Source organism: Macrobrachium rosenbergii, chromosome 4 (genome assembly GCF_040412425.1).
Source record: "Macrobrachium rosenbergii isolate ZJJX-2024 chromosome 4, ASM4041242v1, whole genome shotgun sequence".
Lineage (NCBI taxonomy): Eukaryota > Metazoa > Arthropoda > Malacostraca > Decapoda > Palaemonidae > Macrobrachium > Macrobrachium rosenbergii.
In genome coordinates this window covers 51903649-51920927 of record NC_089744.1, presented here as the reverse complement: position 1 = coordinate 51920927, position 17279 = coordinate 51903649, and the positions used below count along the sequence as shown (strand labels likewise).

General features: G+C 39.5%; 1 protein-coding gene across 2 annotated transcripts in view; it reads left to right on the top strand.

Annotated features, from left to right (window-relative positions):
* Positions 1-17279, top strand: part of FBXO11 (F-box protein 11) — a 56361-nt gene that overhangs the window by 18888 nt on the left and 20194 nt on the right. For both annotated transcript variants that reach the window (XM_067097106.1, XM_067097112.1), the window contains exons 2-6: positions 3271-3690; positions 13250-13409; positions 13733-13910; positions 15951-16107; positions 16268-16483. In XM_067097106.1, the coding sequence (XP_066953207.1) occupies positions 3271-3690; positions 13250-13409; positions 13733-13910; positions 15951-16107; positions 16268-16483 (1131 nt within the window). The remainder of the gene's footprint in view (positions 1-3270; positions 3691-13249; positions 13410-13732; positions 13911-15950; positions 16108-16267; positions 16484-17279) is intronic.

The window sequence follows — 17279 nt, the reverse complement described above, 5'->3', positions numbered from 1 at the left end:
GCTTGTGAGAAGTTTCACTATTTTCATTTACTTCTAAGTGCAACTGTGTGGATTTCTCCCAGTTCCACCTTGAGGTCTTTGTACTTCATCCTTATTTTCTGGTGCTCTTTTTTTTCTACCTTCTTAAGTGCTGAATAGTCCAAATTGCCATGGGGCTTGGTTTGACCATTTATGAAATATATTATGTCAGTCTGGCAAAGAAGAATGATCGGCCTAAGATGCCTCTATAATCCCAGAAGGTGGAGGATGAGTTTCCACCACAACATGGGCTACAGACACAAGGGAAATCTGAACTACCAGAGGAATGTCATACGATGCAGCAAGACCATAGGAACAGCCCCATCAGGAGGGCTGTTGGGCATTCAGTATATACCACAGGAGAGACAAGATGGGTTGTGGAGTGCCAGTGAAATGAGGGAGAGGGGGACAAAGTCCTCAGCTGGTTTAGAATTTTAATAGAGGATCTAAGGATAGACCACAATTGGCTTTGAATCAGTGAAAAACTTGCTGTTAGAGGGAATCTGTAAAGGTCAGGTCTGCAGTTTGTGGAAACATCTCAGTATGGGAAGAAAACTTACTGGAGCAAATTGGAAGAGGCATAGGCAGCACTGAGGTAGAGAAAGGCTAAGCAGCCAAAGAAGGAATATCTCAATGTAGAGTTAGCGGCAAAGGACTGGAAAGGTCATCAGACTTTTAATGGGGGTCTGAGCCTTCAAAGGCTGGGAAGATATAGGAAAGAGGTCTTGCAGACTTTGATTTCTTCTCTGTGGCACAGTCCTAAGGCTTCACTAAGGGATGTAGCATCATAAGCACAAGAGCATCATCTGAAGAGAAACATTCCTTGATGTTGCTGACAGGGGAGTCAGAGGAAGCATCAACAGGTACTTTTAGAAGTGCTCTGTTTAAATGTTTGCTTATGAGTGAAAAAGAAACCATGGGTCCATGGTCCCGTCTTTGCAGTCATTACATATTTGTTGCAGCAGACACCATTGGCTTGGCAAGTTAAACACAGCAGATGACGGTCCTTGTTTAAAAAAGAATTGAAAGAGTTACAGGTCAGGGTGGGGGTAAATGCAGACAAGTATTCAGAGACATTGCAGGAAGTCAGGTCAGAACAGACATGGTTAACAATAGCCTAGGGACCTGAAGTTTTGGATCCAAACACTATAGACTTGAGTAGTCCACAGCTGCTATACATTAGCCAGACATGAGTAATGCAGAAAAATATTAAAATTTAAGTTTACCAAAATATTACAAAATGTGCATTAAACCTAATTTGTAAAGTAGAACTTACAGTAATACTAATATTAAAAAAAAAATGGAAAACAAACAAGGCAGTCCCGGTTAATGGCAGGGATTCTGTTCCCGGCCTCTTAATGGCGCCGTAACTGGATATTGGCGACGCTGCTGGGAGATCAGTTCCAGAAATCCAGTTAATACCATCACTAGACAATCACTGTAAAACCAGATCACCATTAACCGATGCTGCCGGTGAGCAGGGACTGCCTTATAGTGTTATTGTGATATTGAAAGGGGAGTGAAATGGTCTTGTACAGTAATTACAAGAAAGTCACCCATCCTAACAGAATGAGAGCAACAGTGAAGAATAGAGCACTGGGAAAGAGAAAAGTGGATAATGAAAAATTAAAAAGTTATACAATGGTTAAAGCCTGGAAATGGAGAACTGGGAGAGCTAAAGGAGGAAGTAATTTACTCCATGAAGTTGCACAGTAGGGACCTTTTCATCCTTATACAGAAGGTTGTTGAGGCTAGGATTTCTTACACAGAACTTAAGCAGGGTTGTTTGATCATATTGGGTTGCAAAGTATAGTGTACTCGTTTGCATTTCTTTGGAGTCTATAATATGAGCATTCATTGCGTAGTGCTTAGACACCAGAAAGAATATTCCATAACACTGTATCTAAATGCCAAAGAAAATGTACTTTTTTTGCTCTTAGACCAAAGGAGTTGATTTCTTGGCCTCCAGCTCTAGACATCCAAGGAGTTCTAGTGGATCGCCATCCAGCCTTAACATATTTACTGACAGTACAATTGTATTCCAGAAATACTGTACTTTGAAAGCCACTCACGTCTGTAACCTTATAACAAACCATACAAGTATTTTTTGTATTGCCAAAACTGGTGTAAGGTTATGCTTGTCTCAGTGGTTATAATTGAATCGCCAGTGGTTCTTTTAAGGTAATTACATGGCATACGTGTCCGTAAGATGCATTATATATTAATACAGCTACTATACAGTATTTTCAGAGTGATTGCATTAGAATATATTGTAAAGGAACAGTATTAGATTTTAATATTCAGCAAGGAAGTTAATTCGGTAATATTGAATTTAATCTAATCCTTTTTACCAACTCAGATATACCAGATGATAGGCCATTCATGGTTTTATTTACTGCACATATGATACATTCTGTTTTATCACTATGGTAAGCCATCCATTTGTAAATTTATCTAAGTACTTTTGCAAGGTAGTGGACTGTTTTGTCTTTGGGAATTACAGGTAAAATGATTTGTATGATAAAATCAATTTTTTTGGTACTTGCTCTCTATCATTAGCTTTAACTGTGGCTACTTGGCACTGGGCCATTGGCAGCTAATGATAGTGGGTAAATTTCACCTTAAAAATAATTATTTTTATGATAAAATCAATTTTTAAGGTACTTACCCTCTATCGTTAGCTGCCAATTCAATTCCCCCATGCCAAGTAGCTGCGGACAGAGTTAATGATAGAGGGTAAGTTTCCCCTCAGAAATTGTCTACAGGTATTGTTCATACCATATATGTTCAACAGTTTCTTCAACACTGTACAGTATTAAGATATATATAGGTTATATGTGATTTTGTTACACATTTGGTATTGTTCCTTAAACTAGCCACTCATTTCAATATTTTGTAAGTGCAGTGGATATAAAAAAAACTGGTTTTGAAGGAAAGCATGTTCTTTCTATTGTGCTCTGTCTTTAAATAACAAAGAAACCTTGTACATATAAGTGCAAGCCGTCTTATTCTACTTTTTTAGGGTAAGTGTAGGCCAGCTAATAACAGTTTAGCTAAGGCTTTTCCTGGTTTATTTGAAGGTCAGTGACACAGGTAATGAGTGCCCTCTGATAGCTAAGCTGGATTGAAAAACAATAAAGATGTGACATTGGGATGTGTGTGACCTTACCCTGAAGGATAGATAATATATAAATTACATAGTTTAAAAGGCAATAATAAAGATTTTAACTTTGTATTTTTGTTGTATTTCAGACGATGACTGTGAGGCTCCTTTAGTAGGTGGACCACCACTGGCCCTTTTTGATCTGGTGGGCGGGGGAGCGGCTGCTGCAGCGGCAGGTGCAGGCCCCTCTTCCGTTCCCACTGCCTCCTCCTCCTCTACCACCTCATCGTTACACCACCACCCTCCATACCACTTACGTAGAAAGTCACCCACTCACCCTGTTAGTCCCCCTACTACCTTAGGAGCCATCTCAGTCACGGACACTCCAAGCACAGCCGCTTCAGCGGGAGCGTCGGCAGTGACAGCTGGTTTACCTTCTGCTGCTACAAGTAACACACCTGTATTATCACCTCCTGTTGCATTAACGGCAACGACTGCATACTGTCCTTCCATGTTACCTGCCCGCAAAAGACCCCGAAGAACGTATTCTGCGGGGGAATCTTCCACAGGTGAGTTTTTGTCTTGCTGTTGAATTACAGTAAGTCCAGGAGTGAGTCTCCAAGGAATCATCAGCTTGTTTGAACATGAGCATACAGTATCCCCAACTTACAACCAGTGTACTTGATTTTCAAATGCAAATTGAAATTAACAAAAGTAGGAAATTACAGTTGATGTACAAATGCACTGCACTGCTCTACCTAACGCAGAAGTCACTTAATGTACAGTACTTTGATCAGATACGGTTTCCTATTTTATTGAAGATTTAAGTTACATATTTATTCTAGTTATTTTTAAAAAATGAGTACATAATGTCTTCTAAATAGAGAATATTGTTTAGTTTTATATATGTAACTTACCCAGTAATTGCATTACCTAAGAGTTTCTCTTGCCTCAGCAGCTTAAATTCAAAAATTCGCAGGTTAGCACTTCAATTTAGTGCAGGTGACTGGTCTCGCCCACTAACAAGAGTATCAGGAACTACTCGGCAAACATTCGTCATTACGTTTCTGCTGATGCTCGAGTCAACACAGAGCGTCTTTGTCAGCTTTGTTCTTAAATTTGCCAGTCAGAGACCGGATTTTGGTGATGTCTTATTGCCGATTTCGGGACCCTTCAAGCTTACAGCATTCAGGACAGTTTTTGATTGTTTTGTTTAATTTGGCATATTTCACAACAGTAGTGAACTCATAATCAAGTGTTAACTACCGACAGCGTAGTTTAACCAACGATTTCACCTTTACCGTTGAATGTAAATATTGTGCTTGTTGCCAAACCAGTAAGATGATTTTGTTTCTTATCTGCAATTCTCAGTCTTAATTAGAATTTGAGACTTGTATGTACGATGATACAGTGTGTACTTTGTCTGGAATAGCATATAATGTGTTTGCTACCAAACACATTATTACAGTTTTGAGTTCGCTGCCTCTTCTTTAGCGTAAAATATTAATGTTGCGTTATCTACCCAACCAATATTTTCGTTTTTGAAAGGCATAACTGTAAATCTCAAACGTTTGACAGGAATTGAGACGTAGATATCATCTTGGTCCGTAAAGGTTAACTTTCCTTTTCGAGTAGTGGAATAAACGTAACCTTTTATTCGCTCCGGACCGATTTTTTTAGAAGAAATGCACCAGCGAGTCTCAAATAATGTTTAATGAATATTGAGATATCTATGTTAAAGGAATTGAGATGTCTGTATAATGGTACTCTGTGTTCTTCATAAATTTGCTCTTGAAAAAAAAAAAAAATTAATTGAACATATTACACTTTCCTTTGCAGAGAACTGAAGTGTAATCCGGATTTTTTGAGAGTGAAATGCACCGAGTCTCAAATAATGTTTAATTAGTATTGAGATATGTATGTTAAAGGAATTGAGATATCTGTATAATGGTACTTTGTGTTCTTCATAAATTTGTTCTTTAAAAAATTAATTGAACATATTACACTTTCCTTTGCAGAGAACTGAAAAGTGTAAGGGCAGGAATACAGTGGGAGAGAATTGTGCTCATTGTTTTGGTTACAACATGCTTTCGGAGTATGACAGGAATCGTGAAAAGTTACACATTTCTTAGCTCCTTCTACGAGTGCCCAGTAGCACTCTCCTGCTCCAACTGCAGAACGCTCGGCGTCTGCTTGAGCTACTGGCTCGACGGCTGCCAGCTGCAGAACGCTCAGTGTCTGCTTGAGCTTCTGGCTCGACGGCAGCAACTGCAGAGCGCTCGGCGCCTGCTTGAGCTACTGGCTCAACGACAGCCAACTGCAGAGCGTTTGGCGCCTGCTCGAGCTACTGCCTCAACGGCCGCCAACTGCAGAACCCTTGGCGCCTGCTCAAGCCACTGGCTTGGCGGCTGCCAACTGCGGAGCGCTCAGTGCCGGCACGAGCTACTGGCTCCACGGCCGCCAACTGCAGAATGCTCAGTGCCAGCTTTCGGGCGCTCGGGGCTCACTCTCTGGTGCCTCGGCATTCACTCTCGGGCGCTCAGCACCAGTTACTGGTACCCTGGCGCCATCTAATTCATCTCTCTCCTACTGCTAACCTTCCTGCCCATTTCATCCACTTGCTTCCACACCTGGCTCCCTCGCTTCCTTCTCGTGCCATTACCAGTCTTGTTTTAGGTTAACAGATGTTAACCTTGTGATAGTGAAGTATTGTGCAGTGGAGGAGGTGTCTACTCGTCCCTCAAATCTCTTAGACGAAGGTCCCTGTCATACTCCCATACACCGGGAGGAGACATACTAGAAGTCCAAGGGAGGTCGGGGGGTTACACACAGGTATTCGTCCCCTCAGTTGAGCCTGTTGCCTGTCCCAGGTATCAACAGACAGCCTGGGAAGGCGTCTTTCTGGATGTGTAGTGGAGGGGCGGCTGCTCATCCTGCTGATTCTCCTAGGCGCAGGTCACTGCCATACTCCCCTCTACCTGGGAGGAGACATACCGGTAGCCCAAGGGAGGTCAGTGGGTTCTGCCCATGGGCAGTCGTCTCCTCAGTCCAACCTGTTGCATCCCAGGTTGCGACGAGAGACAGCCACTGGAAAGGCGTCTCGGAAGTGCATCGACTGATTCTCCTAGGCGCAGTTCACTGCCATACTCCCCTCTACCTGGGAGGAGACATACCGGGAGCCCAAGGGAGGTCAGTGGGGTCTGCCCATGGGCAGTCATCGCCTTAGTCCAACCTGTTACATCCCAGGTGACCAGGGACAGCCACTGAAAAGGCGTCTCAGAAGTGCATCGACTTTGTCAAGTTCTGAAGAAGTGCCGCCTCATAGGAGCCATCTTCGTCATTTTACGTAGGATTCTTGCCCACTCAGAGACGCTTCTCGGGTAAAGATCAGTCCCCACATCTCCCTTACAAGAGAATGAGGGAGCCCTCCTTCAGTCCTCAACCTTTGTACAGCAAGTTGGGTCCAACTCCAGAGTGTTTTCTCCTTTCAGCACCAGGAGTGAGGTTTTAGCTCCCTACACCTCTCGGGAGAGCAGCTCCAAGTTTCACGAAGCGCCCTGTTTCCTCGGAACATCCTGTTTCGGTGGGATGTCATGTTGAGCGCCTTGGAGCAGACAAGTGTCCTGTAGCAGCCAGGCGCCCTGATGCGGCCAAGCGCCCTGATGCAGTCTGGCGCACCGAGAGGGTCAGGTGTTCTCTTTTGTCGGAGCACCCTGAAGCTGCTGAACTTCTGATAACACTTGAACTTCATCAGGTTTCCAAGCGCCCTGCAGCTTCGGATAAGCCTTCTGCTTTGGACCCAGCGCTCAAACCTTGGCAACAAAAAACTGGATAATATCCTTCATCTTTTACAGAAACCTGCAGCGCAGACTGCCCCTGGATCAGATTTGATGACATCTCCAATTTCTTCTGTTGAGGGAGAAAAGGAGAAGGATACGTCTGCTGCGCCGTATGCAGCACTCCTTAAGTGCCTTCTTCAGCAGTTCCTGAATTTTTTCACTCCTTCCTCTTCTTCTCCAGGCTTGTCTTGCATGATGAGCTATCAGCCTGTGGATTCAACTAGTCTTCCTAAGATGGTTCTTTCTAAATCTTCAAAGAAAGCTCTTCTCCTATTAGAGGAATGGCTTTCTGACAAGATGATCAAGGAAGGGCTTGTTTTAGTGTTTTCCCCCTCTCATCTCTCACATAGGCGGTACTTGTCGTATTCAACAGGAGAAGCTCCTTCCCTGGGAGTGCCTGACTCCTCCCAGGGGGACTTTTCTGCGCTCATTGACTCGGGACAGAGATCGGCTCACGCATCGACCAAAACGTTCTTTTCAGCTCAGGAGATGGATCACCTGTTGAAGAGTATTTTTAAGGCCTTCAAGGTGTTGAGTTTTCTTGACTGGTGTTTGGGAGCAGTCGCCAAGAAGCTTCAAGAATCTTCTTTCTTGTGTGCTGAAGCCGCAGACCTGGGGAATTTTCTCTCTTGTGCAGGTAGAGCCGTCAGAGGTGGATCGCTTGAAGTAGCTGCCCTGTATGTCATGGGCGTCCCGAAGAAGCGCGAACTGTGGATCTCGTTTACAGCGAAGGGTTTCGACCCCACAGAAATCGGCCCTTGTGCTTTCCCCTCTGGATAAACAGCTTTTATTTCCACAAGATCTTCCTCTCGCAAGTGAGGATTTAGCCCTTCATGCTCCTGTGGGGGTCAGGCTTCATGTCTTTTGGGAGAGATGGAGCAAAAGAGGAGCAGATCAGTGGGTAGTCAAAGTTTTTAAAAGAGGGATACGCTATCCCCTTCAAGGAGAATCCACCATTGACCGACACTCCTGTTGTATTGACAGCTTACTCCATCGGTTAGGAGAAGCATTCGGCCTTGTCGAAGGAAGTGTCCTCTCTTCTGAACAAAAAGGCAATAGAATTAGTGAAAAGTACAGATATCCTTGGACATGCAGGATGCTTATTTCCATGTTCTGGCTCACCCGGATTCGAGGAAATGTCTACTTTTCATTTTTGGGGACCAGATCTTTCAATTTCGGGCACTTTGTTTCGGCTTCTCGAAGGCCCCACAAGTCTTCACTCGAGTGTTGAATCCTGTGGCGGGTTGGCTACATTTAGCGGGAGTGAGGATCTCACTATGTCTGGACAATTGGCTAATTTGATCACCTACGAAGAATCAGTGCACAAAGGGCTTACAAAACTCTTCTCTTGACCCAGGAATTAGGACTAACAATGAACTTTGATAAGTCACAAATGAATCCCACTCAAAAGATTCTTTATTTGGGAGTTCTGAAAGTTCTGAGTTTTCTGGCTTCTCCGTCACTCAGAAGAGTGGAAGACTGTCTGAGGAAAGGTAGACCTCTTCCTATCGCTTCGTTCTTGCTCCACCACCCAGTGGATGAATCTCTTGGGAACGCTGACTTCTCTGGAGAAATTCGTAAGACTAGGGAGACTTCACATGAGATCTCTCCAGTTTTACTTAAGAGCTTGTTGGGATCGGAAAGTTCATCAGGACACCCATGTCTTTCCAATAACTTCAGAAATAAAGGAATTTTTGCTGAGATCGAAGACCCTTCCATGACCTGGATCCGTTCTTTATCTCTCTCTCTCGAGAACTTGATGGAAGAGAGGAAGGTTTTGACACCCAGGGATTGGGCTCCAGGCTCCCAGGAGCACCCATCAGCCCGAGTTGTTTTTTCTTCACCTGACTTTCACCTCACCTAGCGCCAGCTACAGCCAGGTGCCAGCTCTACCCCGAGCTTCTAGGAGCGCCCACCAGCTGCCGACCAGTTAGTTAGCCGACGACCAGCTCTGCTGGTCCCACCCACAGCCTGGCACCAGCTCAGTACACCCGGCACCACATTCCAGTGGTCTAACGCCAACTCTCCTGCATCCCTGGCTCTGGAGAAGAGTTGGAAGCTCATTTTCTGTTGGAGTTTTACGGTATGACCTAAGCAGGATTGGAAGCATAGGAGGTTTTCATGACCTTTAGTGTTCTAGCACCCTCCGGCTAAGAACATATGGTCCTCTCTTGTGATTGGACTTGCTTTTTCTGGCGCCACTCATCATTTCTGGAGAGCTATTGGCTTACCTTTAGTGGAAGCTAGACACATCAGTACAACCTCCCCTCATAGCTTTCAGGCACTGTGTGCCCCTGATGTCCGGTCAATAATCAACCTTCTCCAAGATGCTCTGAGAAATAAGAAAGCATTTTGCTCCTTTTTAGGGAGGCTAAGTATGTCAGATCAGCTTCTACCTCCTTAGTTTTCAGGCAACTTTTGCCCCTGACGTCCATTCGACAATTGTCCTTCGGGAAGTGTAATCGATCTTCACTACTCGCCTTTCGAAGAAAGTTAAACAGTGTTAGATTCTGGCAGTACCATGTGATCATTATTAGTAACTGGCATGGCATCGTAGAAGGAAGCATAGGATTCTCTCCTACTATCTATTCACCTTGTAGCAAGGTGCCGAGACTAGTGAGAGCCGGAGGCTACAGTTTACCTGGAGCTCCCATCACTGTCAGTGAATGGGTCATGGTCTGTTTTTCAGTGAAAGTGACAGTCATATCTGGTTGTTTTTATTGGTACTGCACCCAGGGCAAGGGCAATTATTTATGCTTTGTCGGCCATTTGTGTACACCTTCGTCGCAAAGCTTAATCTTATACTTCGTCAGCCATCGGAGTATTCCTTCGCTGCAAAGTGTTCCACTTAAGTAGAAGTACTCCTGGCTTTACTGCCACGCTGCTACAGGTTAAGTTCAGCAACAACCAGAGGCAGTTCTTTACTGCAGGCTCTCTTAACTAACAAGGAACTACAAAGAATGCTGGCAACTTATCTATTATCTCAAATCATTACATAAATTAATGGTTGGGAACAGAATTTGTCCATGATTCCCCACCACCTTTCAAAGTGGAATCAGCTAATGTAACTACTGGGTAAGTTACATATATAAAAATGACATTTTTTTAATGAAATAAAGTTTTATGTATACTTACCCAGTAATTACGGACAGAGCCCTCCCTCCTCCCCGCGCATGGACATAAAGCATAAACGAAATGGCGAATGTTTACCAGTAGTTCCTGATACTCTCGTTAGTGGGCGAGACCAGTCACCCGCACTAAATTGAAGCGCTAACCCGCGAATTTTTCAATTTAAGCTGCTGAGGCAAGAGAAACTCTTAGGTAATGTAATTACTGGGTAAGTATATATAAAACTTTATTATAAAAATGTCATTTTTCACCCTCATCATTTCATTGTGTTTTTGATTGAAGTTGTGTAAGATTCAGATAAAATCATGTTTTGGGTGAGGAACCGCAGCTCCAAAGCCTCAAAATTTTCATTTTGTTTTATTTGGTCTATATTGTACAACATTTCTTGTCCATATTCAGGTTCTGTCAAAATTGGTAATATACATTTACACCCAGTTAAAGAAAGCAGTAAACCATAAAATATATTGGTATACTAGAATTTAGTAAAAATAAGGTTAAATTAGAACACTACTGTTGATTGGAGAGTTGTTTAAATTCAGCTTGGGTTTCAATTTGTATAAAGTCTCATTAATCTTGGGGGTAACATACCAGGGTTTCAGTTTGTGTAAAGTCTCATTAATCTTATGGGGGTTACATACCAAGTTTCACAGTGTTAAAATGAGAATTATTAAAGCTATTATTGTAAAAGCCATGACAGCATTCTTTCATAGAGGACTGAGGTCGCTTACCTAGCAGTAAGAAGTTCAATAAACTTATGCCATTGTGTTTAAAAGTTCTGATTGACAAGAGTATTGTTCAACTACCCAGACTATTCTGAACTACACTTTGAACACATAATAACCTCAAAAAAAAAAAAATTGCATTTAGAGACCACAATTGCTGTATTTTAAAGGACCTTCATTAGGTATTTAAATTCAGGTTAATCTTGGAGGTTGTCTGTCACACTTGCTGATTTTTTGTATAATGTTTTTTTATATTTATCATAATTTCACTGCAACAGCACTCCACCATATACTATACTACATATAGATAAATATATATATATATATATATATATATATATATATATATATATATATATATATATTTATTTATATATATATATATATATAATTTTCTTTTAATGGTTATAAATATATATTTCTAATTTTTATGGATACATGTCATAAATGTTGTGCAATAATGACTAAATAAAACTAGATGGTGAGGTTTGGTTCAGTGCTGCACTTCTTCACCTGCATTGTTTTGCTCTTTTATTGGGTTTTCTCTTTAAAAGTTAGATATCAGATGGATTTTATTCCATCTCTTTTATCATTTGTTTTTTATTTGAAGAATTGCATCTGGCTGAGTTCCTCAACTACACAATTCCCTTTGATTTCTAAGGCCTACCCAGTGGTTGGTATCATGTCATTTCCATGACATCTAACTTATGGTCCTTTTCTTTTCACATCACAATATTCAGCCACCTTGGGTCTTTCTGAGATCTTATTTATTTTCCAAAAGTGAATAACTCGATCAATAGCACAGATTTCAATCTTCAGTTAGATCTAACAGTTTTTCATAACTGTTGAGGTTAGTTGGTTTTTAAACCATTAATTAAAAACTAGGTAATGTCATCCATGCAGTACCTTGGGATTTAGTCATTACAATCAAATTATTATAATGTTTTCATTCTCACAGAAATTTGTTTCTTCTGGAAGATTTGGCACTAAAGTACAATTAACCAGTCTGCTTTTTTTAAAACCTTTGGTAGCTTTTTCCCGTAATTATTATTATTATTATTTTTATTATTGTTGTTGTTCAGTAGATGAAACCTATTCATATGAAACAAGCCCACTGGGACTATTGACTTGAAATTGAAGCTTCCAAAGAATATGGTGTTCATTAGGAAGAAGTAAGAGGAAGTACAGGGAAACACACAAAGAAGAGATCCCACTTATTAAAAAAGAATAGTATTAGGGAAGTAATGCATTGCATTTTTGCTTGAACTTCTGAAGTTCCAACTGCATGACATCTTCAGGGAGGCTGTTCCACAGTCCAACAGTGTGAGAAATAAAGGACCTCTAGAACTGAGAACTTCGACAGCGAGGCACATTTTTAAGCGAATCTGGGTGCTCTCACCAGATAAAGGGGATGAGGGATCAATTGTGAACGTGAAAGATCTCTGTTGAAATACTACTTATGAAAAGATGATAAACAAGAGACCATCTGTCGATGGTCTAATTCATGACACCAGAGAACAGTATTCCAGTAAAGGACGTACAAATGACCTGAACAGGTTGCGCTAATTTTATCACTTGTAAATATATGAGGGCTTACAAACAATACCTAACTTTCGTCAAGCATTTTCAAGTCCTTTAAGGCACTCGTTGGGATACAAAGTAGACTTGGGTTTAATTTGTGCACAAATATCGTGCTGAGAAGTATATTATGTAGTGTTCAAAAACTTTGTGGACTGCAGTTTTTCTTTCATTAGTTTATTTACCTGATGAGATGATGATCCCTAAGTTTTGTTGCCAAGCCACCTCAAAAAGCAAAGGGGCTTGTTATCTTCTTAGCTTTTTAGAGCATTTTTTGCCTCTGTGTAGTTATTGGTCTCATTTTGATTTTGTGTGTGTAGCTTCTAATAGAAGTTGTCCTTTGGAATGGAAAACTGATGGACATGCCATATTTTTTCTTCATTTAATATTTAGCTGAGATACCCAAGTTGTATTTGGATATCTTTCTAGTGAATCCAGCATCCACATTCCATAATTTTAACTTTTATGTGACCGTGAAGTCTCATGCTTCAGTATCCTCTCGTCATTAGAGTCTTGGGAGCTTAATACAATAACAAAGCACCTAAAATTGTAAGAATTACTGTAGTTAACATTCACTGCAGCAGTAAGGAACGGGTTATCTTAGTGAGGTATGTATTGTTTACTCATGAGAGCATTTGATCTGTTTTATTGTGTAAGGAAACAGCTATATTGTTAGCTAGCATGTTAATAACAGCACTTAGGTTGGCTGACTGTGCAATAGGGAAAATCTGATCTCCAGTGTTACAGTACAACTTCTGATAATGGCAGACTTGAAAATTATTTAAAAAAAAAAAAAATTTTTCTCCATTTGCCTACTGTTTCATAGAAATGTTAATACAGTACACTTTTATGATCTATAGGGTTGGGATGCACTTTATCCACAGCAGCGCATTACCTTCTATATGAACTTCCTGACGAGGTGCTACTCACTATATTTTCTTACCTGTATGAGAGGGACCTCTGTCATGTAGCACAAGTATGCAAGCGTTTCTACACAATAGCAAATGATAATGAACTTTGGTAAGTGTCTTCAGTGAAGTTTGGTAAATGACCACAGTGACTAAATTATCCTTAATGAAAAAAATTTTTTTTCTTTAGCTTTTTCCCATAATACAAAAAATTCTCTCAGAATGCGATATAGACTTTGAGTGTGATACATTCATGTCACTCATAGAATGATAATGAAAATTTCAATAAATTCCAAGCAAACTGTATAATTTTAAAGTTTGATGCATCCAACAAAATTATAAATAACGTATTGCTTTTCATATTACTTAATACCATGCTGTATTTCTTTGAGCTCTGAAAATTTAGTCTGATAATTTTTATTGTTGTCATTACAGGAAAAACCTATATCAGAGTTTATATGAGTATGACCTACCATTATTTAACCCAGCCCCTTGCAAGTTTGACTTTGTCCAGCCAGAGGACTGTGATTATGATAACCCATGGAAAGAAAGCTTCAAGCAATTATATCATGGGGTACATGTTCGGCCAGGACATCAAAAACACGTTGCCAAGGTTTGTAATTGATTACTTTATTTTTTGGAAGTTGATTACATGTTTCATGTGGATCTGGACTCTTAGTTTTTGTCTTTTATGTCTTTTTCATCCTTTGTTTAGTGCAGAGTATTTTAAAGGTTAGACTTACGGTAAATATCTCCATTAACCCTTAAGGGACGGATTGATCCTCAGTGTGAAGTAAAACAGGTTTGGGGAGGTGGACGGATTGAGCTTCAGTGTGAAGCAGAATTACGCACCACTGTTATGGTAATAATGATTTGAAACAAAGGTGCCAATACTTCTATATGCTATAAATTCACTAATGGTAACTTTTATACAGACGTGAGAGTTAGGCCAGTATCAGTAATGCTTGTGACTTCAAGGTGGAAAGTACTGCATTTTTCTCTCACATGAGTTTTCTCGTAAATTTGCTTGTAAATATACGAAGGGGTTGCTGTTGTTTTATGTTTTTGTCTTTTACAATAGTATGTCGGTTGTAAATATTAGAAAAAGCAAGTAAAAGTAAAAAAAAAAGGTTACTGAATCTTCCTTCTTGTAAATTTACGTAAATATTTTACAACAAATATGCCAAAAATTTGTTACTGCTTTTATTTCTTATCTGTTTTGATATTGTGTGAGCAGTAATAATAATTTTACAAAATACAAAAAATTTATTTATTAGAAAAACATATATAAGTTGGTAAAATTTATGATTGTCTTGTAAATGAGGCCCCACAAGGGTTTGTAAATAGTCATTTTCAACTTCTTGTGGAAGGTGGGGAAAATTTTTTAGAATATTTTAACTTATACAGTGTGAATGTACGTGTCATTCTCTTTCCATTGATATGATTGTTTTTTTTTATTTTGCCGACCTCAAAGTTTCCCCGGTCTGGGGTGCTGCACATTGATAAATTATGCCGTCCCTTAAGGGTTAAGGTACTCTGGAATAAAAAGTGCTACCCCACTGTCACAGTATCCACAGGGGATGTGTATTTTGAGTCCTTGGATACTGCTAGAGTGATAACAAAATATGACTTTATGAGGAGCACAGAATATGGGCTGAAGATTTTAGTCATTATTAACTCTTATGCCTGGAGGGGGTAATATCCTGTAAACAAAAATATTTATTAGTTTTGCTTAGTTATTATATACAGTAAGTTTGTATAATTACAAGTCAGAATAAAGGTAAAGACATGATCTTTATAATTAATTAAAGTATTGAAATTCAAATATTGTCAACAAAAATGTAAGCTACCAGAGTTGTATTTCTCTTCCACAATAGACATGCTCTTGATAGCCAAGGCTAACAATGAAAGAAAGTTACACAAATAAATGGAAAAACAATGCCAAAGATCTGCTCATTCTATTACTTTTACTTTGAATAGCATAAAAACAGTATTGTAATTATATATTCCTACCTTTTGCGAGGACATGATTGAATCACAAGCTAAATTTCGGAGTTCATTTCATTTCTACTAGCAAATGTGATTGCCTTAGCCTTGGTTAGCGCTGAAAAAAATTGCACATGAAAAATAAAATTACAATACAATTAATACATTCTATTCTTCATATTAAATAACTCTTACTGTGTTAATTTCATAATTATAGCTGGTTTTTCATAAAACATTTTCTGTCATCCTTGTTGGAAAATTCTCATGAACAAAACATATCTCCTCTCTAGGAAAGAATATGACTAAAACTTTATTGGTTGACTTGAGTTGCGAAGGAACTCACACCCATTTACTTTCCTGGTGTAAAACTCAAGTGAAAGGTGCTAAGTTTGAGCTTCACCATGATCATGACAATTCAGCTTCTTTCAGCAGTGGTTTGATCATAGCATTTTGGAGTATAAGGGTTAATGAATATGTTAATATAGTTTGTGAGATGGGTTACTGTAGAATTCATTTTTTAACTGGCAGAAAATTTTTTTAAGGTTAGGGACTCTTAATGAAATTTGGATTAAATTTATAGTGATACTGCATATTTGTGTATGTATGTGCATGTGTTGCATGCATGTCAAGCAGTAGATGTAATATTTTGAGATATTTGTTTTCACAGGAAGCCGGTCGATCCGTTGCGTACTTCGACACTATCCAGTCTGCTTTTGATTATTGTGATGATGCTGAGAGACCTCTGGTTTTAATTCACTCAGGTGTTTATTGTGGAGAACTTATTGTTATTGAAACCAATATTGCCTTCATTGGAGCTGCGCCTGGTATGTTAATTTATCTTTCTACCTGAGTAGAGAATTTGTTTTTCTTCACATTTTTTGTCATAATGAAATTACATATCAGTGTTTTATAGGTTCAGTGTAAAAAAAATATTCGGCTAATTTTCCAAAGGTATTCAGAAATATAATAGAACTATTTCTTCAGGAAATGTGGCAGAAAATGTAATTTTGGAACGAGAATGTGAATCTACAGTAATGTTTATGGAAGGGGCTCAACGGGCATATCTAGGCTATGTAACCATCAAGTTTTCACCACCAAGTTGCACTGATACTATGCAGCACCACAAACACTATGCGTTAGAAATTCAAGAAAATTGTTCACCAACCATAGAGCATTGCATTATTCGAAGTTTCTCTCACTGTAAGTATTATTTTTTTAAGAAACTCTCTCTCTCTCTCTCTCTCTCTCTCTCTCTCTCTCTCTCTCTCTCTCTCTCTCTCTCTCTCTCTCTCTCTCTGTGTGTGTGTGTGTGTGTGTGTTCCTTCAAACCTTGATAGAAGCAAATTAGGTATGTGTGGGTAGGCCATTTGTTGTTGGCCACAGTATGGGATGGTGAAGAATTTGGCAAACTAGATTTCCGTATGATGAGTTTGTTACAGAATAAGCCGTGCAGGGTCCTTCATTTTTGTACAGTGTACAGTACAATTAAATCTTCCCAAAGGTAATTTGAAACTAGCTTACACATATTAATGACATTTTGATTAAGAAATATGTAAACCCTCCTAAACTTCCATTTGATAACTGTATTTTTCAGTGTACTGTACTGTGTTCCTTATAGAAATATAAATAAAATTTTAATTTGTTCATTTTCAAGATTGAAGAAAATATGTAAAAGTTACTGGAATGTTTTGAATTTTCAAATGCAATGTTGTGTACTGAAAGGTACATTTCAAAGGTCAGTCATTGGTAGATTGTAACATCATATAGCAGAGAGATCTTGATTTTGGGCTATGACATGTTCTTCTTGTGGGTGCTCATAATCTTACATTTATGTATAGTGGTATAACAGTCAGTTGATTAAACCTTGTTTTCAGCCTTAGATTTGCTGTTATGAGGCTGTTTTAGAAAAAATAATGCAAACCTGTGGCTCCATTTTTTTTTTTTGCATAATCAATGTGGGGGACAAATTCATAGATGAAAATTGGTATTCAGATTA